The following is a 26,386-nucleotide window of genomic DNA, read 5'->3' on the forward strand; positions in this document are numbered from 1 at the left end:
CTTTTTCGTCCACAAAAAGAAAATGTATAACTTAAAGAAAGAAAAATGAGAAACAGAACTAGCTAGGTCTACTAGGTTTAAAATTGATAAGCAGCATTATCAAGCGATAAATTGTGAACAAAGAACAAGAGCCACATTTGAAGTGACACAATCTGAGCTAGGACATCACATATATTCATAAAAATTTCATATCTCAAACCAAAAAAAGAGTCCAATGCATACATGGATCACTAGTGAGCCGAAAGTTAATGGGGAAGAGGAAAGAATAAATTAAAATTCACTTGTCAAGGGCAGAAAGAAACAAAGAAAAAAAGAAAAAGAAGCAAATGGGATTATTACAAATATATTAACAAAAGAAAATGATAGATGCTGCCATGACAAATTATAAATAAGAAAAACCAAATATAAAATTGTAAGGGATGCAACTCAAACTTTAAAACAAGACAAAGGAAGTCACCTGAACAGAAGAAATTACCCAACAGGAGGAACAAGCAGGAGACTAGAATTACAGGATAAATAAACCTTCCACCCATTTGGTACCTTTGCTCACTTCTTCTTCTACTGCTTCTGCTTCTTCTTCTTGGTGACTTCTGCTTCTTCTTCTTCTTCTGATCCAATCTAGTCCTACTTTTTGTTTGATTTGAAAGAAAGAAAGAGAAGCAAATATAACCCAGAATAGAGAAGCATCAATGATGTTGTTGTTGAAAAGAAGGGATATTTGTAAGCTTTGTCAATGGTCATGCACTTAAAAAATATTTTTACATATATAAAGTACAAGTGCACCTCTCTGTGTGTGTGAGAGAGAGAGAGAAAGAGAGAGAGAGAGAGAGAGAGAGAGAGAGGGAGAGGTGTAGGGAGGTGGCAGCAAGTGAAGGAGGGAGGGGTGGAAAAAGGAGGGAAAAGGTAGGGAAGAGAAGAAGGTTGAGGAAAGAGGGGGAAGGAATCCTTTGGACTTTAGGTTTGGGTCAGTGGGCTGGTAAATGATGATAGTAATGATGGTGGTGAGTGTGCATGTTGCCTTTCTCTTTTTCTATGCCTCTGCTTTTTGAAGTTTGACACCAATTTGTCTGGGTAACCCCATTAACCAACCAACCACCACTGCAGGTAGCCCTGCAGGTGTGTTATTGTAGATAATGTCTTCTAAGCTAACATAACTCGTTCACGGTAGGGGGGAGGTGCAAGTATTACAAATTTCAGTTATGAAAATAAAATCTTTGAAACAAAAACGAAGAAAGATTAAAGAGAAACTTGTTACTTAAGTAGTTGCATTCAACCTGTTAGGCTAATGTGTTCATCCTTTTGGGCTCAGGCTCAAACTTTTGGAACAATTTCTCGATTTATGCGTGACATCTTTGTATAAGAACCATGCTAATTTTCCATTTATCATTTCAATGTTATTTTGTTAGGCAAGTGTGTTCCTTTGGCACTCAAGCTCAACTTTTGAAACAATCGATTTATGCCAAACATCTTTTGTATAACAACCATGCTAATCTTCTCTATATTGTTCCAATTTTATCGAATGTCCCCCAAAAGGGACGGACCTTACTGTTGGTCACATTTATATAAAGTATAAACTCTTTTGGACTATTAGAGCTAGTCAATGTCGGAGTAGCGTGTCTTCCCTTTTAGTGCTTTCACTATATACGGGTCTTTCTCTTCAATTCAATTGCAAGCCCAAAGAATGCTCTAGCATAAAGGTGCACAATTTTGAATCCAAGTCTTTCTTGTTTAATTATGATGATCATAGCGCTAATTAATTAATATGAACTGAATAAAAATAAATAACACGGGATTTGTAGTTCAAGTCGTTAAGTACATTCACTTTTTATGTAGGATCTTATGATTGATTTATCTATTCGCAATGTCAATATTTATGTTGAAAATTAAAAGTGACAATAAAATGTTATAATTCACCGCGTCAACCATATAACACCACCCTGCAATAAGTTCACATGAATGCCATTGAAATTGATATAGTATGTGATCATACAACCAATGAACTATTCACTTTACATATAAAAAAAAGAAAAAAAAAATTAAAAACAAAAATAAAACCCCATTAAAATTGTTGGAATAAGTCCTCAAAGTGGAGGGTTTAAAATCCTATCCTATGGCTTGCACTTTTGACCAATTGAACTCGAAATCTACCCATGTGGATTATTAATTAATCCAAAGTTTGCTTTGTGCTTTTGTTCCAAGTAAAGGCAGTTCTTGATTGTTACTCCCATAATCCCCCATTAGTATTCGGTGGTGGGAATGTCTTGATTGAGAATATAGAGTATAAAACTATTGGAGGCTAAGATCTTATTAGTCTTTAATTATAGCTATAAGCAGCCTATGATAAGTATGTCTATCGATAAAACTTGTATTTTTGTGCCTAAATCTTTGAGAATTCCTAATTCCTTGCACAAGGGTCAAGCTTTACCATACTGCTAGGTCATGCTATCGATTTAAAGCCACACTTGCAAGGAATAATAGTGTGGTGATGTGTGTGTACCACATTTATTCGTCCCACTTCCCTCATGAAGATGCGACTCATTTAAACCAAATAAATTCATGATTTTTTTTAACAAAGTAGAAGCTGGACGTCGTTAGTTTAAATTCACTTTCCAAGAGATATAAGAAATAAATGTTTTTTTATCAGACAAGTCAGACAAATGTTTATGTTGATGCACTGTCTAAGCAAGACAATTTGTTGATAAATCAATTTTCTAAATTCACAATTCGGACAATATAAGCATATTATGTTGCCTTATGGTACAAGTAGTTTTATTATGTAGTCACTTACGTAACAGTACTCATGTGAGGAGCCGGTCGACCAGCCAAGCACAAATACGGAAGATTGACCCATAAATCAAATCCATGGTAGAAATTTGGGGTATGATCACAAGTACCAAGCCCTCAACGTTCAACTAGCATTTCCAATGGTCCAAAATTATTATAACTTCTAAAACATCAAAACAAATGACCGTTGGATGAAATTTCATAAATCCAGATCACTTGATCTTGGTGGATCTCTTCTCATATTCCCCACAAGAGGATTAGATATCATACAATACAACTCAGAAACAAAAAACAAGAGCCACAAGAAATATGACACCATGTTGTTGCTCTTTCACTTCTTCAACCTCCATATCCAAATTCATCTCAGAAAGTCCACACCTCTCCATGCTAGAAAACCAATGCACCTCCATGAAAGACCTTCAAAAGATCCACGCCCACCTCCTCAAAACTGGCCTGGCCAACGACACCATCGCCGCCAGCCGTTTATTGGCCTTTTCTGCCTCCCCACCTGGAGACATCAACTACGCCTATATGGTTTTCAGACACATCAAAGAACCAAACCCCTTCATTTGGAACACCATCATTAGAGGCTTCTCCGAAAGCCAAAACCCAAAACTGCAATCTCTCTTTTCACTGAAATGCTGGTGGCTTCAGAAACTGAGCCACAGAGATTACATACCCTTCAGTTTTCAAGGCTTATGCACAAGATGGTCTAGCCAAAAATGGAGCTCAGCTTCATGGAAGAGTTATAAAATCTGGCCTCGAAAGAGATTAAGTTTATACGAAACATGATCATACACATGTATGCAAATTGTGGGTTTTTGAGTGAAGCAAGAGAACTGTTGGATGAGGACTTGGAATGTGACAATGTTGCATGGAACTCTATGGTCATGGACCCTTCCAAATGTGGTGAAGTGAGTGAATCCACGAGGCTGTTTGATAAAACGCCTTCGAGGAATTTGGTTTCTTGGAATTCGATGATTAGTGGATCTGTTAGGAATGGGAAGTATACAGAAGCATTGGATCTTTTCGGCGAAATGCAGGAGAGGATTAGGCCTAGTGAGTTTACAATGGTGAGCTTGTTGAATGCTTCAGCTCAGCTGGGAGCAATTGGACAAGGGGAGTGGATTCTTGAACACATAAAGAAAAATGGGATTGAAACTAATGGAATTGTTGTCACAGCGATTATAAACATGTACTGAAAATGTGGGAGCATCGAAAAGGCTATTCATGTTTTTTATGCATCCTCCAAAAAAAGGTTGTCCTGTTGGAACACCATGATCATGGGTCTAGTGGTAAATGGTTGTGGGGAAGAAGCGATTGAGCTGTTCTCGAGGCTTGAATCTTCAAAATTTATACCAGATGGTGTCAGTTTTCTTGGCATCGTAACAGCATACTATAGTTCCATGGTTAATGTGTTAGGCAGGGCGGGACTTCTTGAAGATGCAGAAGAGATTATAGATAACATGCCGGTAAAAGCAGACGCCATTATTTGGGGGTTATTGCTCTCGTCTTGTAGGAAGCACAAAAACATTAAGATGGCAAAACAAGCAGCAAAGCGTGTGATCGAATTGGATCCAAATGACAGCTGCGGTTATGTGCTTATGTCGAATATCTATGCTGCTTCCAGCCAATTTCACGAAGCAATAAAGGAAAGGCTTTCGACGAAGGAGCAGTAGATAGAGAAAGAACCAGGATGTAGTTTGATCGAAGTGGACAGGGAGGTTCATGAGTTTATAGCCAGTGGAAGACTGCATCAAAAAGCGCCAGAGATCTATTCTTTGCTGGATGAGTTGGGGTTTATGATGCTGGAAATGGGGTAGGTTACGATAATTTAGCTTCAAATTACCATTCGGGAAATCAGTGTGCGTGCTAAACTGAATTTGTGTACAAACTGAAGGCATAGAACAGAAGTGAAGTAGATTAACTGTATTTTATATAGCTGCTCTTGCAATGGTTACATGATTTATATACTTAATGTAGGTTACATGAAAAGAAAAAACAAGAAATAAGGGAATTCGAAACTCTTTCGATAAAGCTTAATGCTACTGGAGAGATGACACATCTGGAGAATATTAATCACCACTTACTAATACAGACATTGATTTCTTGCAACTCAAGTTTTTGACATGGTTAGGCCGGATGCCCAGGATTACACCTCAGGAGGGACATTACCAATTAGTGATCAGGTTCTGAGGAAGTCCATATAAATCCGAGACGTCCAGGTGGTGGTGGCGGCCATTTTGGTACTGCTGATTTTGCAAAGCCACAGCAACTTCATCTTCATCCAGTGGCAGGCGATCAAAAGTGGCGTTCATGAAGGAAGCAGCCATGATCACGACAGGCCCTGAAGCAACGAGTGCACCAACCACACCCCCACCCACAACCTGCCCCTGAGCCCCTGCAAGATAGATGGTTAGGCCTGTGATGCCAGGAGGGGCTGGAGGGGGCAGGATTGACCCGAGCAATGAGAGTATTTCAAAACGGCCATGGAGGGTCACAATAGCGCCGGAGGAAGCTGGTTGTCGCAGTGTGACATTGGTCACACAGCCACTTCCACTCAGTATGCAAATGCCCCTCTGCTTCCTCCTTGCAAAGTGGGTTAAACTCTCACTCACATCACAGCCAGAACTTACCTCCATAGCATGAGCTCGAAGTGCGTTAGCGCTGTCATGAGTGACTATGATGGGCGGCTTCGGCTTGTTCTTCGAACCCGCTGGCCTCCCACGTGGCCGGCGAAGAGTCTCCCCCTCAGAAACCAGTGTCACTGCCTTAGGCAACTTGGGTGCTGTAAGCATTGCATCATTCCCAGGCTCGTGGTGACTGTTACTTTTATCGGCGTCTTGGCTCCGATCAATTACAGTTTTGGACACGACGGAAGGAACCACCAGATCTGAACCGCCCGCCATTAGCAAACCCGTTTGAGCATGCACTCTTTGCAGTCACAAGAAATTCACCATAAGATGTGTTCAGAAAGCATGATTAAATAGCAACATTTCTAGCAATAGTTTTATGCAGCAAACCAGAAAGAATGATCCAGAATTAGGAGGTGATTAAGTGATACCAACCACAAAATTAATCACTAATAATATCAAAACTGCAATATCACTCTCACTGCCTACCTCCCAACTGACTTTTCCCTTCATGTCAATTGCCTTCTCCAACAGTTACATGTATTATACTTAAATTACTCACAAACCATACACAAATCAGTTATTTGAGCACACAAGCTACCAACTCAGACATTACATATGCTTCAAGGTAGAGCGAGAATTCCGTTGAACCTTAAACTATCGAATCAGAAGGCTTTCTTCACTAGTAGAAACGAAACTTGCAGACTACCCCATTGAATTTAGAGATCATGCCCCAACGTAGTTTCCTACGATACAACGTTGAGACATAAGGCAGAAAACGATAACTTCCCCGTTTAGAGTATGTACAATTGGACAGCCACACAGAACCGCCGTAGATTCTGAACTATAGTGACCCTAATTTTGGCAACTCCAAACTCACTACAAGCCCGTGTCAAAAAACAAAAAAATGAAAAAAGAGAATGAGAAAGGGGAAACTTTCTATTAGTAGGTCCGCTGCCAAATCTGGTGCAGCTGCTGAGGTGACAGGTCTTGGAATCCTCCTAAGCCTAAATCATTGAGGCGTTGTCGCTGATGTTCTTGTGTTACGTCCTTTTGGGACAAATAGAAATCGGGGTGTCCCTGATAATTCTGCAACTTGGTGGGCAGCTGTCCAGCCCGCCCTTGTCGATATCCTGCATGCTGTTGATTATGCCCAAGTAAGTTATTAAATGCACTGTCTGGAACGGAAGGCAATGTTCTTGAACTCTGGAATCCACAGAAATGACAGCCAATCGTCAGATCAGTAACCAAAACAGTGAATATCAAATTAGAAGTCATGCTGAGCTACTGCTCTGAAGCAAACTACAAGCAATAATATGCACAAACAAAAATTGCGCCGAAATACTTCTATGTTTCAATGTCTACCTGATAAAGAGCGGCTAAATGGTTTCCATCTTTATACTGGGGGAGGAATACATCATCATAGTCGGGTATGCTGCCAGGAGTGGCAGATGCATTATGCAATAAACTCCCGTGAGTGTTATTAGAGGCCCCAAAACTTACATGACCAGTGACAGCAGCAGCAGCAGATGTAGGCAATCTGCTTACTGAGGCTCCACTATACCGTGGGAAGTTGTATTCCATGCTAGCCCCTGACTGATGGAATGCACTACCACCTACATACTCTTGCTGCAAATTTGGTGGCACGGGTGAGTAGTTCTGAGCCTGAGGCATGGAAGGTTTATAGACCATACTGTTTGCTAACTGTTCGTAAGAAGGGGTAGGCTGAGCGTATGAACGGGATGTATGACACTGAGGAAGTACAGAACATGCCTCAGACAAAGGTATGGTGCCTGGTCTCAGAGCCTGTATGATTTAATGCCACGTTATCAGCAATGCCTTATTTCATTTACTCCACAAAAATTAATAACAATATTTTGCATGTGGACCTCAAATTCAAGAACAGGGTTTTAATGCACTGAACGATGTGCGGTCGCCCATCACTTACATCAGACGTGGAAATTGTTGGGTTGGTTACGGAAGAAACTGCACTGCTATATCTTGAAGGCACAGGTGGCTTCACCAAAAACTGTTGGAATGACTCCAATAGGTCACTTCGTACAGAATCTGAATATGCCTGGAAAAAAAATTTCAAGTGGGAGAGAGAGCGAGAGAGAACAGCAAGAATACAAGGTTATCAGCTCACATGCATAATCACAATGTTCAAAACCCTGAAAGAAAATACAAATTTGACAAGAAGATTGGCGACACCAAGGAAGAAGGCAAAAGAGAGATTGGATAATAGATGATCATGAAGGATAGAGAACAGATCTATCAGGCATTAGCTATACACTGGAAATGCTCTTTCTTATGAACACACTCAGATTTAACTAGGAATTCCATCAAAGGAGTGGGCATATCAGCACAGCAGTTACAAGTAGGGATTGCTACACAGACAGACGACATACATATTCTCCAACATGATTTTTCTTTATGCGTACGCGCATGAAAATGCTTAGAAAAACCACAGTACCATGAAAAGTGGAATAAATTCATTAAGCCAACTCCATGAGCACAAAATCATTGAAGTTAAGGTATACAGATCATCATTCCATAGCATAGAAACAAGTCTTGGTCCGATACTAAATCAATTAGAATCATCACCATTTAGCAAACATTTAAATGTAAAAATGTGGCACTCATGTAAATCATCCCAATGCATACAAGTAACTACTCAAAAAATTCAAACAATACTACTTATAAGTTGGGCATAAAAGAATGCAGAAAGTTAAGAAAATATAACTCTTACCATATCATTTTTAGGTACATTTCTGAATTCGGGATCTGCCTTTGCAAAAGGCAATCCAGAAGTTGCTTTTTCAATCTTCTCAGAATTAAAATTATGTAGAGATGAGGTAGTAATGTCTTTATATCCATGGGTTGCTTCAAGGATATCCTGTTTTATTGGTTCTCGCTGTGAAGGTACAGGCAAATAATAACCTATGGCTGCTCTTCTAGTATCATATAAGGATCCACGAACGTGATTATACCCTGAATTTCTGAACAGGGAAAAAAATCCAAAAGATTAAGTGACATTACAACTAATATGATAGATTTGAACTAAGTGAAAGAGTCGTGCCTTGTATCCAAGCGAGCAGCTGAGAAAACATCTACTCCTGCAGAAGATCCTCCCAAATCATTTTTCAAGGAATTAGATGGCTTGCTCGATAATGCAGAACTTTGAGCTGGTCTAAAGGTGCCAAAACTCAAATGCGAACAATCAGCAGCCAATTCTTGCAAATTATTTGGAAGGACTACTGCGCAATTATCTTGACCTTCATCCTTTCTTAGATTCAGTTGTTGCATTCTCACAGTAGCTGATGCCACAACAACATCATTAGAGACAGAATGATTTGGATATGACGCATTTGAATCAATACCGGTTCCTGGAATTACACAAAAGCAATGACAAGAAAGACAAGAAGAAAAGGTAGCATAAACTTCTTCCTCGACGTTGACAATTATAAGATTTCAGAGTCAAAACAAAACTGTTTTCTTTCAAACATTTAACCATATGACAAGAAGGTAAGTTTGCAACCTTTCACCGAGAGAACAACCACAAACCCTTCATCAAAGACATTGCAGTTTCATAAACAAAATCCAAACTTCAGCACCACTGTTTTTGGTTTCAAATACCACTTTGAGGTTGAGGACAAGGGTGTAAGATAACATCAACAACTCCACCAATCTAGACCCAAACAGGGTTAGATAGAGAAAGTACCAGGACTCTAATGAAACAAATTATTTCACGAAAAAAGTCAATTGGCTACTCAAGCACATTGACTCTTCTCAAGCAACTTCATCTATTATTACCAATTTTAGTGAAGGTTAAAGGACAAAGTGCTAGGAGCATTACCATGCAAAAAAAAAAATTATCAGTGTGTCAACAAATAAAAGTGCAGATAAACTTATGCTTATACAAGTCACAAAACTTTCAAAACATAGAAAAGAACAAAATGTGAAATTATAAATGCAACCAAAGAAGGTTAAAATGACAAAAATGAGACACAGAAATGTAGAGACATGTTTCATTCAGCCGAAGATGATAGATCTAACTGTAGAAACAGAAAACTTTCTCTGTAAGTTTTCTGATTGTATTGAATGTATAAATCAGTTACACAGATGTGAATATATATAGCCTTAGCTGCCTTAGGCTAGTTACAAGAATACCCTCAACTATCTTAACTAATTACAATAACTAACAGAACTAATTACAGTTAGTTTTATCATACTATTTAACAGTAACTACATTGGATGACTTGTCATTTGCCCTATTACGAACAATTCAAACCACCATGGATGTAAATCATGCCACCAACCTAAAAACAACCATGATGTTTTATATGTTATCCATTACAACACAATGATCTGGATTGATATAGATTCTAGCATAACGAATGTCATTAGCAATGATCTATCATATCATATCTGGAATAGAGAAAACAATCATCCCAAATTCATATATAACACAAAAATAATTACCTTCTCCATTCTCATATGCAGACCTATGAGATTCGTAGGAACTAGAATTGGAAGACAAATCATCAACACAATATGATTTTCCACCGGAAACATCCACCATCTTCTGTCTACTGGAAGCAAAAGCATAAGCATTGCAATCTGAGCTAACACTTTCGCTACTAATATTCCCCTCAGATTCTTGGACCTTATGTGACTCGTAATCCCTTGGCACGTTGGATTCATTGATATAAAACTTAGATTGATTTGCATTTAAAGCTGATGACCTATTTGCAGCTGTTGGCTGCTCAATCACACGCCATTCATCATGGAAATCATTCTGTCCAGCACTATCGCCAGTTTTATGTAACATCTCTGACACACGAGGATTATGAGAGTGCATATATTGGTGCATCTTTGTTTGGGAAGATTCCACGTGGCTATTACATGAATATGTTGAAAATGCATCCTGATGTGAAGATGTATCAGATGAAATACGTGAGCCCATGCTAGGTTGTCTACCCATCTTAACAATGTCGGCCATTGAAAGATTCCCCAAGCTGGTTCCATAAGTAGATTGATTTCCCGCAGAAGGTTGTAGAGATGCAGAGACTGCATCACCTGGCCTTATGGAAGTACTAAAAGATTCACTGCAGCAGATATTGAACAATGATTTGCACGAGTAATAAAAGACATAAAAGAACATCTGACTACTCTTACTAACTGTTTCTGCTTCTAGTTCTTTAATCAGTTACTTTAATAATAGATGATATTAATAAAGCAATAAAAGAAAACAATGAAACCTGCCCTGTTCAAACCACTGAACTAAACAACTTGACGGAAAGAAAGAAAACACCCCACTCTCTCCCTTCACCTTCCCCTCCCCCTCTCCTATCCTTTCACATTTCTCCATCTTTGCTTTATTCACTAATATTCTAATACCCACCCCTTGTACATGCATAGTTATGGAAGTAAACTATCCTGAATCAACCAATGAAAAATTACTTGAGTTAACATATGGCTCATGCATGATGTCACCCCTCCACAGCTAATCTTATATAAGAAAACAGATGACACTAGAACTTCAGTTTAAAACTTACTGCTGAGATGAAGGTTGCTGGCTTGTGGTTCCTCCTGTAAAGTGAGAAGCTGAAGTATGAGGTGAAGGAGCAACAAACCCATTCTGTCCCTTATATGCTGCTTTACCAAGCTCTAACAAAAGGAACACAAGCAGTTCACAAATTAAAAACATGCGATGCTGAAATGCACAACAATGCTACTCATACAATTACAAGACAGTGACTTTACACAATGAGATCAATATACCATTGGAACTAGTTTGAGTTGATCCACACCATCCACCAGTACGCTCACTAATACCTCTAGCACCACAATTTGAACCTGCATTGTGAACTCGCGACTTGGTGTCCTGTGTCTCCTTTATCTGGGATTTTTAAAATAACATGACATAACAAAATAAAATATAAAGATACAGGAAAAGGAACAAATGATGTAACAACCGAAAAGGAGGGAGTCCTTATTCATCATTCCAATCACAATTTGAAATACATACTAGAGAGTCAGACGGAAAGGAAGCATGAACTGAATTTTTCAATCATGTAAAAATAGGAACAGTAAAAATTCTCCGGGAACACAGTTACCCAAAAACTATTTTTTATGAAATTTAACAACATTGGAATTAACCTTAAAAAAATTCCAGTGTTCCTAACACCAACATAGTTAGCTTCACGCACAAGAAAAGTGGAAGAAAAATTATTATTGGAGAACAAATTAAAAGCTACACATTTGCAAGGGTGGGTGCATTTTTGCAAGGGTACCTCTTTCCTTCTTTCACGTTTGCTCCTGACTTCATGAAAAGTATCTACACATTTGCAGAATACTAAATCAATGACGACTTTAAAGATCATTAGATAGCGGAAGAAAATTCCGTCGATTAGATAGAACTTAAACTCAATTGAAAGTGCAATGCATAGTAAAATTTCTGTCCTTTATACAAAAATTGATATTTTATATCATCTCTAACCTAAAAAAATCGAATACAAGCATTAGGATTTAAATATTTCATTAGAAAAAAAAAATCCTTTGTATTTCTACATATCAGCATTCTTAGAAATCGGCAAGTAATAAGAAAATTAGAATTTCCTAATGCATTGCTTGGATGGAGAAAATATACACCGAAACTTCTACAACTGAACAAGAAAACAATACCATTACATATATTAGCTTGAAATTTTGATTAAAATCAAAATAAGGAAGGTCAGTATATTCCAGGCAAACCCAAATTTTGCTCTGAAAAATCAAATCTTCTAAATTTTCCCGGCAACAAAAAATCAAGCTTCTAATTATTCCGGCAATAAACCCAAATTATCACAACGTTGAAAACTCTTTACTTTCTTATCTTCTCCTATGGTTTCTCAGCATCCAAACAAAAAATTACTAAATAAAGATTAAATCTTTCATTCTTTTCCCAAAATCAAAGCATCCAAATATAATATTTAATTTAAATACGACTGAAAAATAAAAAGGTGGTGGCGCTGTAGAAAACCTAAAGAGAGCAGGCGCTGAACGGCGTCGCTCGGGTCCATATTGCACTCTTTAAGAACCGAGTAGATCTCAGGCTCCGGACAGTTAACAATCTCCTTCAGGCTCTGTATAATCTTCCTCGTCGTCGGCGGAAACTGCGCCGCCGCTACCCCCACTCCATTCTTCGTCTCGCTCCCCATCCCTCTCTCCCCTTTCTCTCTCCTAAAAAATATAATCGGAGAAAAAAAATTCCCAGAAAAAATAAAACTTTCTTTGCGGCTAGAGATTTTCCGATCAGCCAAACAGAAATCCAAAACCCTCAGTCTCTCACTGCTCTCGCTCTCTCTCTCTCTCTCTCTCAAAACGTCATTACAAAATCCTCTCTCTCTCACGTTTGGCTTTTATATACGCCACCCCGGTTTTTTCTTTTCTGGGTGGACTTATTTAGAAGAAGTGGTAAGTTGGTGACAGCAAGGGGAGATGCTAAACTTCTTGGCTGTAAGGGTTTTGTTGTGACGGTCCCTTCGTTTTAATCCAGGCAATAAATTTAGTTTACAAGAGGTAAAATAAATATTTCTACTCACCATACTCGAACAATGATGATGTTCATCATTATATTTATCACTGTTAAATGAGAAATTTTTTTAAATTTAGATAGTTGATAAATAATGTAATGAGTATCAACCCGTTAAATGACTAAATTTTAAAATTTGCATAGTTGATAGACAAGGTGATGAGCATTACGACCGCTCAGCGAAAATGCAAAATAAAAGAACGAAACACCAATTGCAATTGGCAGAGTTTGCAAGGTGGTGGTGGTTGGTGTAATTACATGGTGTGCGGCAAGCCAAGAGGACGCAGAGTTGAATACTATCATGCAACTTCACTGCAGATGCGTCCACGTGCCCATGTCTACCGCTTCCCATGCCATGCCAATATATATGCCGTGCCTCCCTCACTCCCTCCTCAATATTTCTGCCGCTTCTCTTGAACTCTTTCAAGTTTCAACACCCTGCTCTCACTCGCTGCTGCGAAATTTCATCACACTTGTCTCTCACCGGGTACGAATAAGATTGTAATCCATGCAGTAAGATTTTAACTCTCGATTCCAAATAATATCTTTCTTCTTTTCGCAACAACTGAGTTCAAAATTTCAAACTGTCGTGTACTCTTCGGTGTCTTTTTTTTTTTTTCTTTTTTTCTTTTTTTTTTTGTTTCTCTCTTCGTTTGCTATGAAATATGAATATGTGGTTCAGAAGGAAAATTAGCAGTTATTCTTGGTTGTTAACATGTGATCTAGCCGAAACATGGACACATGATGTTACCTTTTTCTTGTAATGAAAATTATGTTCTGGTTGCTTTGATTTCCTCCGTAAGGAGCTTAGGAACATGAATTTCAATGTTTTTGCTCAGATTATTTGACACAGAAGCAATGACAGCTCCGGGGCGCAACGAAACGAAGAAGCAAGAGAATCAGAAAGCCTACTGTAATGCTATAGATGACAATCCGGTTAATGATCTTTGGACTAATGGAATCATTTATGCGTTTGAATTTGTTCGAGGGCATAAGAAGGCCCTCTCATCGCCACTAGTCGTCAAGGATGTGGCGAAGAAGCAAGTTTCGAAGAAGCCAGTTTCTTCACCTCCCCTCGCAAATTCCCGAGTTGGTCAGAATAATGTAGAATGCAATAAGGACTCTCATTCAGGCCGTTTCTGTGCCAGAGAAGGTGTTCCAAGAAATTGTTGGGTGCCGATTGGCTGGGATAGGATATCGGAACTGGTCCAGACAGTGCAAGTTGATGCTTGCTGGGAGGAGCCTAACGGCTTCACAGAGGATGACGATGATGTTACTGTAGCAGATGTCGCAGCTCCTTACTGGGAACGGCCAGTAGGTCCTACATGGTGGTGTCATGTAGATGCCGGCCATCCATACATCAATTGGTGGCTGGGTACTGCTCAATGGTTACACCCGGCTGTCAGTATTGCTTTGCGAGATGAAAGTAAGCTGATAAGCGAGCGAATGAAGCACCTCCTCTACGAGGTAAAATACTCTTATCTTTGAGACTATCCTTCCGTTGATTGCTTTACAAACTTACTAATGCAGAATGACTAATCTAACTTATTAGTGTTAAATTTAATGCATGTAGTTTTCTATTATAATGCCAGGTTCCCGTAAGGGTTGCATGTGGCCTATTATTTGAGCTCCTAGGCCAGTCAGCAGGTGATCCACTTGTTAATGAAGATGACATTCCCGTTGTCTTACGATCATGGCAGTCACAGAATTTTCTCGTAACAGCATTGCATGTTAAAGGTTCTGCACAAAATGTTAATGTCTTAGGAATATCAGAAGTCCAGGTTTGTTCTTGTTCAATGAAAGACTTGCTTATGAATATCACATTGCTTTTACATCATCAAATTTGATTCCATTTTCGTGCGTAATCAACTGAAATCTATTCCTCATGATGACTTAATCCCATGCTTGGTGAAGGAACTGCTTGCTGCCGAGGGCATTAGCATGCCACGGAATATTCACGAAGTCATAGCACATTTAGCTTCTCGCCTTGCATGTTGGGATGATAGGTGACAGATTTTTTTCATCAGGCAGTGTTAAGCATAAAATTGCACTCACTAAACCATGCGAGATTTGGTCGTGTAATGACTTGTTTCTTTGTTACTTTTTCGTACTTTGGATGATTTTTCAGATTATATCGCAAATTCATATTTGGGGCTGCAGATGAAGTTGAGCTGAAGTTTATGAACAGGTGCTTCAAACCACCCGTTTCATCATATTATATACAAAAGATTAAGATTGGGAATAGGTCTACTGATTAAGTGTATGATAAATATAACATGAAATGTTCGATTATGATAGGAGAACTCACGAAGATATGTATCTATTCAGTATAATATTGAACCAAGAAATCCGATGGTTATCAACCCAGGTACGATACTTTTTGTTATACTTGTAGAAAATTTTGTCTTGAATACTACGAGAACAAAATTTCAATTCAAAAATTTGTCTTTAGTATGTAGAATAATCTAAATCAATTGGTTAATTGGCATTAGTTTGCTATAGATTTGTATTCGCATGGAGTTCTAAGAACAATAAACAGAAGAAATGATGTTTAACTACAAATTCAGAACAAGTGAGAAACAAAAATAAACTGTGAAATATGTGTGCGCGTTGAGATATGGAGTACAATGTGTGAACGACAGGGATCAAGTTGGGATTAAACTTCAAAATCACTGTTATATTCTGTTTCATACATCTGGTTTTCTTCCTTTGAATCAAGTGCCGTTAATTTAATTTCAGATGAACAACTAAAGACTTTCTTATAAGTTTGAATCGTGCAAAAAATACACTAATGCTTCACCTGAACTTGGTTTCTTGATGTTCACCCTGAAGGTTATTAGGGTGAAGTGGTCACTCCATGCAAGAGAGGAGATCATGTTCGAGCTTCTTCACCACTTGAGAGGGGACACCACAAAGGGATTGCTGGAAGGAGTAAGAAAGAGTACAAGGGAAATGATTCAAGAGCAAGAAGCTGTTCGCAGTCGCTTATTTACTATTCAAGATGTGATGCAGAGCACTGTTCGGGCATGGTTGCAGGTTTACATACATACTCAGATGCTTAAAATTGTCATTATATTTGCCATTGATCCCTTACAACGTCACAAGTAACTCCTTATCTCAAATATTTTATCCCAACGAAAAATGAATTTCAGTATGCATAGAGTGGAAATATAATTTGAGCGAGGAGAAATTGTAGCATACATTTGTGAACGACTAATGAATATTGCAACATTGATGTTTTGCTTTGTATAAGAATTGTATAAGAAATGTACCTTGCCATACGTCATGTTGTTGGTAAGAATTTTGTGATAGTTACGGGTTAGTTGTGACACATTATGCTCAGATAAGGTTCATGAGTCGTATCAAGTTAGAGTTGTCTATTATGAGTTGCCCTAAAGCGCATGCCACATGAGATGAACAGTTTCTTCTGTTCTGTCCTCTCTTTGGTATGAAAGGTGTGTTTAATTTCATTTACCGGAACTGCATTACAATTCAGCTTTAAAAAAATTTTGGCACTACTATAAATTTTAGGACAGAAGCCTCACAGTGACACATAACTTGGGAGTTTTCGGTGGTTGTGGCCTTCTTCTTTCTATCATCACTGGCCTTTTTGGGATCAATGTGGATGGAATACCGGGAAAGGAAGGATCACCATATGCATTTGCTCTGTTTTCGGCCATTTTGGTCTTGTTAAGGGTTGTGCTGGTTGGAATTGGATTGGTTTACCTTGGCTTAAAGAAACCTATTGTTGAAGAAGATGTCGAAGTTAGAAAACTCGAGCTTCAAGAGCTCGTTAAGATGTTTCAGCAAGAAGCAGAGTCACATGTGCAGGTTCGAAAAACTGTTCCTAGAACCAACCCAACTGCTGCAGGTAGACTCCCGGAAAGTGCTGCAGGTTATGTTCTCATCAGCTGAACAAATACGCAAGTTATACGCTGAGTAAGTGCATTTACTAATACAAGAGGGTTCTTCGTGACATGTTTTTGTTAGTCTATGGGTGAAAGACTTACAGGTTGATGAAACACTTTCTTTCGTTCAGGCATATTCGCAGACGATGCAGGCAATGTTATGTTCCCGGCAGCTGAACTGGTTTCCTTCTTTCGTTATTTTGGTTCGACAGCTGAACAAATAATCTGAATTAATTTGTTTCTTGGTGACATGTTAGAGCATCTCCAAATGAGATGTCAAATATGCCAAATAGAATTATATGCCATATATGATGTGGCATGTGAGTTATTTGACTTTATGCTTTCTAGCTGCTTTTTTTTTACAGCAAACAAAGAATGAGGCAAATATATTTTATTTAATTTTTAATGCATGGGTCTCATTAACAATCAATAGAATAAAAACTAAAACTAATTTTGATTATTTTCTAATAGTTAATGTAACTCTAGACCAAATAAAATAATAAAATAAATATTTGATACATCCATTGGAAAAAGAAGAAAATTTAACACTTGTATTCAATTTGCCACATCAACCATCAGATAAAATTTTGACATACTATATTTGACATCTCCTTAATGCTCTTATAATTCATGTGTTTGCGAAAAGCACATGGATTTTTAGCTGTGGCTTTATTGGCATTTCCTTGGTCACATAATAAAATTTTCAGTACTAATTCTAGCTTGGGGGTTTATTCTCGAACACATGCGGCACATTGGGATTGAATAACTAATCGGTTGACTCAGTTACTTACGCATATGTGTGGACGACTGATTTCAACATTTATTTTGAATTAAATATTTAAAAAGTATATCATAATCCAACTTGAAAAAATTGACAGAAAAGAAAGTTGAAGACCAGTTGACCAAGTTCCTTCCGCATGAGATTAGTTAATTTAGTTTTAGCATTTCTCTTGAATTACACTGAAACTATTTGAAGGGTATACTATAGTGCAACACAGATAAAAGAGATTGACAGAAAAGAAAGTTGGAGAGTTGAGCAGTGACTAAAATGAAATAAAAGGTTGCTTGTCCTCTAATTTATTCTTTTAAGATAAACTCGGTCAGATCATGTAAATATTTAATATAAATCTGTACGTGGACCTGTTTGTAATTTGCAGAGTAACAAAAGAGTATATTTGTCCCTTCAAGGATAGTTTTTGGATCCCATCCGGATTCAAATTATGGGAATCCTAGGAATCCTCACATCTTAGTCATTCATTGTGCATCGTGCGATCATAAATTATTTGATTTTTCTTATTTAAAATTAAATACAAATAGTACCTAACTAAAAATGACTGCATAATATACAATAAACGGTTAAAATGTGGAGATCCTAGTGAACCTGGAGAGGATCCTTTCCTCGGAGGATATTCAATATGGCTTGAATAAAGAAATAATATGCAAATAAATTTCAAGAAACACAAAATTAACATAAATCAAATGGTCCCACTCCATGCTAACTAGATCATGAGTTTGACACTCCAACAGTCAATTTCCATGAAGTTCTGGGGGAATTGGATCCCATCCGAATTCAAATTGTGAGGATCTTAGAGATCATCACATCTTAGTCATTCATGGTGTATCATGCAATCAGAAATCATTTGACTTTTTTTTTTTTTTAAAATTAAACACAAATAGTACCTAACAAAAATTGGCTGCACGATATACGATGAACGGCTAGGATGTGGGGATTCCTAGGATTCCCACAAAGTGGATCCGAAAATGATCCTCTTCCAGTTCTGTGTTCTCCAAGAAGGATAATTGAAAAGGATCTGAAATTCTAAATCAAGGTATTGAGTTGTAAATGTGGTGAAAATATATTAATCAAATGCATAAATAATATAGATGTGCTGATACTTATGTTGGCCAACTCAATTTTCGTTTTTTAAATTGTTTCTATAAGAAGCACGTTGGCTAGAAAGTGGTTTTATAATAAGTATGTTGAAAATTTTGTTCCTATTATAAATAGGCAAAAGTTAGAGAGATAACATTTACTAGTGACAGAAGTGAAACAAGTGTAAAATATCACACTGTAACTATAACACAAGAGGATGACAGATAAAAGAGGGAGAGAGATACTAATGTTATTGATCTTTTCTTTTTGCAGTGTTTTTTATTGCACACGGAGCGCTCTATTTATAGAGCAACTCCAAACAAACATAATAATTACACCTTGAAAAGCACAGCACACACTTTTTGAAAGTATCACACAAATACAATCATCATTCTTTTCCCAAGTCCACATTACTGTGTGGGCATTCATTCATCCACCAATGTTTACAACACTCCCCCTTGGATGCCCACATATCAACATCAGTTGCCTCATTAAAACCTTGCTCGGAAAAATCCAGTGGGAAAAAACCATAGCGAAGGAAAAAGAGTACAACTTTACTTGGATTATTGATATAGTGTTAAGTATGCTTATGTTACCTTGTTAAAACCTTGATAGGTAAAACCCAGTGGGAAAAATTCTAACCGAAAGAAAAAGAGTACAACATGCATGTATTATGGATGCCCCCTCTGATATGTATCTCTCCCTAATTCCGCATTCTCCAAATTTAGCTAATTGGTAAGCTGACGTAATCTGATACTCTGCACTAGCTTATGAAACATGCACTTTGATAGAGATTTGGTGAACAGGTCTGTCAAATTTTCATTGGAACGAATTTGTCTGACTTCAATAACTTTAGTCTTCTGAAGCTCATGTGCATTGAAAAACTTTGGAGATATGTATTTAGTCTTATAGCCCTTGATGAATCATTCCTTCATTTGGGCAACACAAGCTGCATTATCTTCATGGATGACAATTGGAGTGTCTGTCTTTGAAGGTAGACCACATGAATTCCGAATATGATGGATCATTGATCTTAACAAAAAACATTCACGACTTGCTTCATGTAAAGCAAGTATTTATGAGTGATTTGAAAATGTAGCAACTAAAGTTTTCTCTGTTGAGCGTCATGAGATCGATGTATCTCCATTAATGAACACATATCCAGTTTGTGAGCAGGCTTTATACGGATCAGAGAGAAAACCAGCATCTGCATATCTAATAAGGATCTGATCATTTGTGGATTTCTCTGAGTAGAAAAGACCCGTATCTGTTGTCCCACGAAGGTATTGTAAAACATCTTTGATTCATTTCCAATGATGATTTGTTGGAGCAGATCTATACCTTGATAACAAGTTAACTGAAAAAGTTATATCTAGTCTAGTACATTGTGCTAAATACAATAAAACACCTATTGTTCTGAACCAATGACCATTTCATCATCTTCTTTTAGACGAAATAGATCTTTCTTAATGTCCAGAGAATGAACGATCATTGGTGTGTTGAGTGGATAAGCATTATCCATGCCAAATCGCTTCAAGATTTTTTCAATGTAAGTTGATTGATAAACCAAAATTTCATTAGCACAATGCTCGATTTGCAGGCTGAGAAAATATTTTATTTTTCCAAGGTCTTTCATTTCAAATTCGCTTTTCAGATATTCGGCAGTTTTATTGAGCTTTTCAGGGGTTCCAACTAGGTTTATATCATCGACATATACTGTCACTATAGCAAATCCAGAATTGGATTTCTTAATGAACACACAAGGGCAAATGACACTGTTGGTATACCCTTCTTTGATCAAATACTCACTAAGATGATTATACCACATTCGTCCAGATTGTTTCAGCTCATATAATGATCGTTTTAATTTGATTGAAAGCATACCTCGTGGTTTGTTAGTTGTTTCAGGCAACTTAAGTCTTTTTGGGACTTTCATATATATGTCAGTATCTAATTCACCATATAGACGTGGTGATGATATCCATAAGTCGCATGTTAAGTTTTTCTGAAACTACCAAACTTATTAAGTAACGAAACATAATTGCATCTATTACAGGAGAGTATGTCTCCTCATAATTAATTCCATGTCTTTGTGAAAAATCTTGTGCAACGAGTCATGCTTTATATCTTGCAATCTCGTTTTTCTCATTGCGCTTTCTTGTGAATACCCATTTGTAACCCACACGGTTTACACCAGGCGGGGTTTGGACTATTGGTCCAAAAACATTTCGCCTTTCCAAGGAATTTAATTCTGCCTAGATTGCATTTTTCCATTTAGGCCAATCTTGTCTCTGTTTGCATTCATCAACAGAGTGGGGCTCAATATCATCGCTTAATATGATTTCAATGGCTACTACGAATGCGAACATACCATCGATAATTATTTCATTCTGATCCCACAATTCATTAGTACAAGAATAATTTATGGAGATTTATTTGCTTTCATGTACCTCTGTCTCTTCAAGGACATATATCTCATCAATGACATTTTCTTTTTTTGGAAGTACAGAATCATGAATTGTGGATATATTATTCATTTTCTCTTCCTGAATGATTTCATTTAGATTCAGTTGTGTCTTCGTCTTTCTCTTTCGAATGGCTGAATCTTTTGAACCTGGGGGTCTACCACGCTTTAGGCATGCACCAGATGAATCATTCGCTGCCACTTTATTTTGTCCAACAGGGACATCAACTATTGCAGGTGCATTTGCAGCTGGTATATGCGATTTTGTCACCTTTATAGCATCATTAAATGCATCTGGCATTTGATTAGCAATACTTTGAAGATGAACAATCCCTTTTCACTTCATTTTCACATTGAGTGTTACATGGATCAAAATAAGACAATGTGGGTACAACCTATGTTAGCTCCTGTTGTTCTTCCGGAATGGTCTTTTCTCCCCCTAATGACGGGAATATTGTATCATCAAATTGATAATCAGCAAAACGAGCTATAAACATATTACCTGTCAAGGAGTCCAAATATCTAATAATAGATGGTGAATCAAAACCCATATAAATTCTCAGTCTGTGCTGAGGTCCCATTTTAGTGCGTTGTGGCAGTGCAATAGGCACATAAACAGTACAATCAAAAACTCATAAATGTGAAATATTTGACTGATGCCCAAACATGAGTTGTATTGATGAGTATTGGTGGTTGGCTATAGGTCTTAATCAAACCTATAATGCAGCATGCAAGATGGTATGTTCCCATGCAAAAACTGGCAATTTTGTTTTCATGAGCATAGTGTGAGCTATTAATTAAAGTCGCTTGATAAATGCTTCTGCTAAACCATTTTGAGTATAGACATGAGGAATAGGGTGTTCAACATCAATGTCCAATGTCATGCAATAATCATCAAAGGTTTGAGACATAAATTCACCAGTGTTATCAAGTGGGATTGACTTAATGAGGTAATCTGGGAACTGTGCTCGCAACTTAATTATCCGGGCAAGAAGTCTGGCAAAAGCTACATTTCGAGTAGACAAGAGACAAATATGTAACCATCAGGTAGATGCATCAACCAAAACTATAAATATCGAAATGGTCCACAAGATGGTTGAATAAGCCCACAAATATCCCTTTGAATTCTTTCCAGAAATGATGGGGATTCAGCATCAACCTTTAGTTGTGATGGTCTAATTACCAACTTCCCTTGAGAACAAGCCTTGCAAAGGTTTTCCTTTGAGATAGCAATATGTCTGCTTAATAATAGATGTCCATTAGAGTTGAATGATCCTACGCATCAAGATGGATCCTAGATGACCAAGATAGTCATGCCAAAACATGTAAATTTTTGAATCAATGAACTTTTGGTTCATTATAATATGTGATTCAATTGTCTTTATGTATGTATAATACAATCCACTCGACAAACCACACAACTTCTCCAATATACGCTTCTGGGTATCATTGGAGGTAATGTATATATACTCCACATTTTATGCATTTTTTGTTTCAATGTGGTATCCATTTAGATGTATGTCTTTAAAACTCAACAAATTTTGAGTAAATCGAGTAGTATACAACACATTCTGTATGGACAATATTGTTCCGTTTGGTAACATGATATGGGTTTTTCCTGATCCTTCAATTACATCTGATTGGCCTGATATTGTTGTTACCTTTACTTTTGTAAGCATCAAGCTTGAGAAATACTTTCGATCTCGAAATATTGTATGCGTGGTTACGCTATTTGCAAGACAAATATCTCTACCATTGCTCTTGTTTTGAGAATGACCATAATTTTTATCCATACTTTCTGAGTAAGGAAATCACAATTAATTTATTTATAATAAAAGAAAATTGACACACCACTTTTATTGATTTTTGAAATGCAAGCATTTAGACTACATGTTCAGAATAATAAGAGTACATTAAACAGAAATGATTCAATCGAATGGATACGTTTCATTTCCTCTTTCCACAATGAAGTCCAAGACATCTAGGTGAGTTGTGTTCAACTGCCCTGATAAGTCGCACACTGGATCAGGTATATCCATTGGTCTAGCCTAGTCGAGGAAATTGGTCTCGACACCCTTCTCTTTAAGGGAGACTTGATACAGATCCACCAGATGTTTTAGGGTATGATAGGTACGTGCATAGTGCCCATTGCCACCACACATATGGCAAACCCTTTCAGGATTTCTAGGAGTGTTATTCATATAAGCTTTGCCTTTGTGACGATTTGCATTCTTAAAACTCTGGCTTGAATTATGCCTTAGAATCTGGTTGTGAAACTGAACACCATGATTCTTGCATTTCCCGTTCCACCATCCTTGCATGTGGCCACGTCTTCGTTTGTAATTATTGCCACGTGATGATGTGGTGTTCATTTTGAGGGAAGCAACATTGGGAATGATGCAGATCTAGTAGGCCGAGACTGATGATTATTCATCAGAAGCTCATTGTTTTGTTCGGCTACCAGGATCACAGATATCAGCTGGTTGTATTCAGTGAAACATCACTCTTTATACTGCTGTTGTAGGAGCACATTAGAAGCATGAAAGGTGTTGAAAGTCTTTTTTAGCATATATTTCTCAATGATGTTTTCCCCATAGAATTTCATCTGGGAGCTAATTCTGAACATCGCAGAATTGTATTCAGCCACCATCTTGGAATTCTGAATCCTCTAGTGAGTTCACTCATAACGAGTCATTGGAAGAATCACCATTTTCTGGTGATTATATCTATTTCTTAGGTGAGTCCACTCATAAGATGCACTATTCTTTTCCTTGATTGTTTCTCCAAGATTCCTTGCCTCCAGATGAATCTTGGCATCCACTACCCAGGTAAGGTAGTTATTCCCAGTAATGTTCAGGGCAACAAAATCAAGTTTTGTCAAGTTTGCCATTTTCTTTTCTGAAAGAAAATTGAGATGTGTAAGAACTTGTAATAATATGTATTCTGGAGGGATGTAATGTTAGAACTTCTGGTTCTTACAAATTTTTCATTTTGATCTTTAGGCCAAAATGATAAGCACTCGAAACTTCAGGCTCGAGATTTACATGATTAATGAGAAGGGCGATTGTACCGCATCATTCTCATTGAAAACAAAATATAGCATAGGATGAGCGATCATTCTGCACCACTCAAGTAGTAGGAAAATTTAAATATGCAAAGCAGGGTGGACGATTATACCGCACCACCTAAATTTGTAATAAAATTAAATTTGCAGCTCAAGATAGGTGATGATACCGCACCATTTTGGATTGCAATAAGATTAAATTTGCAGTTCAAGATGGGCAATTATATCGCACCATCTTTGATTGCAGTAAAATTAACATAAATAAACACTAGGCTAGTAATAAGGAACTACACCAAACAAGAAATGAAAGATATATGTAATCGTTATATTGAGAACTAGAAGCAGGCATGGTGCTAGCAGATCTTCACGAGGATATATCAGGAATATGAGGCAGATGAGGAAGAAGAACAGTAAAATCCTTGGAGGAAGCATTTTTCGGTGAAGGGAGATGAGAATTAGTTAGAGAGTAGTGCTAATAACATGTTATAAATAGGCAAAAGTTAGAGAGATAACATTTGCTAGTGATAAGAGCGAAGCAGGTGTAAAATTTCACATTGTAACTATAACACAAGAGGATGACAGATAAAAGAGAGAGAGAGAAAGAGATACTGATGTTATTGATCTTTTCTTTTCGCAATGTGTTTTGATAGCATACGAACCACTCTATTTATAGAGCAACTCCAAACAAACATAATAATTACATCTTAAAAAGCACAACACACACTTTTTGAAAGTATCACACAAATACAATCATCATTCTTTTTCCAAGTCCACATTGCTGTGTGGGCTTTCATTAATCCACCAATGTTTACAACAATTCCCTTATCGTGTTACTTGCTATGTAATTTTCATCAATAAGGTTTGACTTTATACCCTCCTCATTTGTGTTTCTATTTTTATCTTAATAAGATTATAGGGATGATCAGTGAACACTATCACCCCATTTAATAAAAAAAAATGTTGAAAATTTTGTTAAACATCCAAGTGTTTTATAAAAAAAGAAAAAGAAAAAAACGCTTTTATAGCCAAAAATACACTTAAGCCTTTTACCGAAAGTAGTCAAAGGTATTTTTAGTTGTGAAAAAAAAAAAAAAAACGCTTATAATCCTTCCATATATACTTGGACAAAGAGAAGTAAGCCAAAATCTAAGTTTTGTGGTAGGGTGCGTCAAAGAGGAGAGAGAAAAGAGGCTTGAAAATTTTTGTGATGATATTTGTTAAGTCATGTGCTTTTATTTATACTCGTAAAAGAATGAGAAATTTACTCTCTAAATAATACAAATATTAATAAGAATTAACTGTTAAGATTTACATAATCACAAATCTAATTAAATATTAACTGCAACAGGTTTGGATTTTTTAATTACTTTTACCCGCAATTTTTAAATTAGTTGCCTTCTATGTTGGCAAGAACATGTGGTTGACGTTTATTTATTAACTATAGAAAGAGAATAATATGCATTTTTATATCTAATTATAATAAGTTAACACTCAGTGCTAACGACTGCTTAATTTAATATGAAGTTTACAATTTTAGACCTTCCATTAATATATTTAAAGTTCTGAATCTGAACAGCAATTTGATAACCTTGGTCAACTTTTACTGTGGAGGGTAACGATGAATAGAAACATGGAAGTTTCTCTTTAATCTAATTTTTTTATTCTAAGGGTAAAGTTGGAATTAAAAACTTTATTACCAAAAATATGCATCTATGTGAACGACTAGCTTAGCTGATGTGTCCGATACATACAAATTAATTTTTGTGACACTCAATATTTTCTTTAAATCTGTGAATCAATAGACAATCACCTCATTATTGACCAGAGTACTACACCTAAACACTAGTTTGACAACCTTAGTTAGCTAAGTAATTTTCTAGGTTGACGAGATATTATACCCTTAACGTTGAAAACATGTTTTAATGTGTGTGTCACACTCAAACAATAACGAGATATTATACCTTTAACGTTGAAAACATGTTTTAATGTGTATGTCGCACTCAAATGATAAGTGTGATTAGATGTGAGCAACAGTAAATGTGCATAAATATATCTTCGATGACACCCAAGATTTTTCCCGAGTC

The 26,386-nt window shown here is 37.1% G+C and overlaps 3 protein-coding genes, 1 non-coding gene and 1 pseudogene across 5 annotated transcripts; 2 read left to right on the forward strand and 3 right to left on the reverse strand.

Annotated features, from left to right (window-relative positions):
• Positions 1-1,433: 1,433 nt before the first annotated feature.
• On the reverse strand, positions 1,434-1,537 carry LOC137709592 (U6 spliceosomal RNA). The gene has a single exon (XR_011064884.1). It is a non-coding gene; the product is annotated as a U6 spliceosomal RNA (small nuclear RNA).
• A 1,556-nt stretch (positions 1,538-3,093) lies between these two features.
• LOC137749592 (pentatricopeptide repeat-containing protein At2g42920, chloroplastic-like) lies at positions 3,094-4,607 on the forward strand (annotated as a pseudogene).
• Positions 4,608-4,731: 124 nt separating this feature from the next.
• Positions 4,732-5,706, reverse strand: LOC137709360 (AT-hook motif nuclear-localized protein 16-like). Its single transcript, XM_068448450.1, has one exon. The coding sequence runs from the start codon at positions 5,691-5,693 to the stop codon at positions 4,956-4,958; it is 738 nt and encodes a 245-aa protein (XP_068304551.1). The 5' UTR covers positions 5,694-5,706; the 3' UTR covers positions 4,732-4,955.
• Positions 5,707-5,756: 50 nt separating this feature from the next.
• LOC137709359 (uncharacterized) lies at positions 5,757-12,791 on the reverse strand. 2 transcript variants are annotated; one of them, XM_068448448.1, is made up of 10 exons: positions 12,442-12,791; positions 11,714-11,757; positions 11,202-11,319; positions 10,976-11,087; positions 9,900-10,525; positions 8,497-8,803; positions 8,167-8,416; positions 7,366-7,494; positions 6,783-7,223; positions 5,757-6,623 (listed from the first exon to the last, which is right to left on the reverse strand). In XM_068448448.1, exons 1-10 carry the CDS (start codon positions 12,617-12,619, stop codon positions 6,360-6,362), a joined length of 2,469 nt encoding a protein of 822 aa, XP_068304549.1. In that variant the 5' UTR covers positions 12,620-12,791; the 3' UTR covers positions 5,757-6,359. The 2 variants fall into 2 exon arrangements, with proteins under 2 accessions (XP_068304549.1, XP_068304550.1); XM_068448449.1 differs by having other exon boundaries at positions 5,759-6,623; positions 8,497-8,734.
• Positions 12,792-13,851: 1,060 nt separating this feature from the next.
• Positions 13,852-16,908, forward strand: LOC137709088 (uncharacterized). The gene is made up of 7 exons (XM_068448228.1): positions 13,852-14,460; positions 14,586-14,774; positions 14,908-14,999; positions 15,122-15,181; positions 15,292-15,361; positions 15,826-16,029; positions 16,525-16,908. The coding sequence occupies exons 1-7, from the start codon at positions 13,852-13,854 to the stop codon at positions 16,906-16,908; spliced, it is 1,608 nt and encodes a 535-aa protein (XP_068304329.1).
• Positions 16,909-26,386: the final 9,478 nt, after the last annotated feature.

The sequence above is a fragment of the Pyrus communis genome, chromosome 11 (assembly GCF_963583255.1).
Source record: "Pyrus communis chromosome 11, drPyrComm1.1, whole genome shotgun sequence".
Lineage (NCBI taxonomy): Eukaryota > Viridiplantae > Streptophyta > Magnoliopsida > Rosales > Rosaceae > Pyrus > Pyrus communis.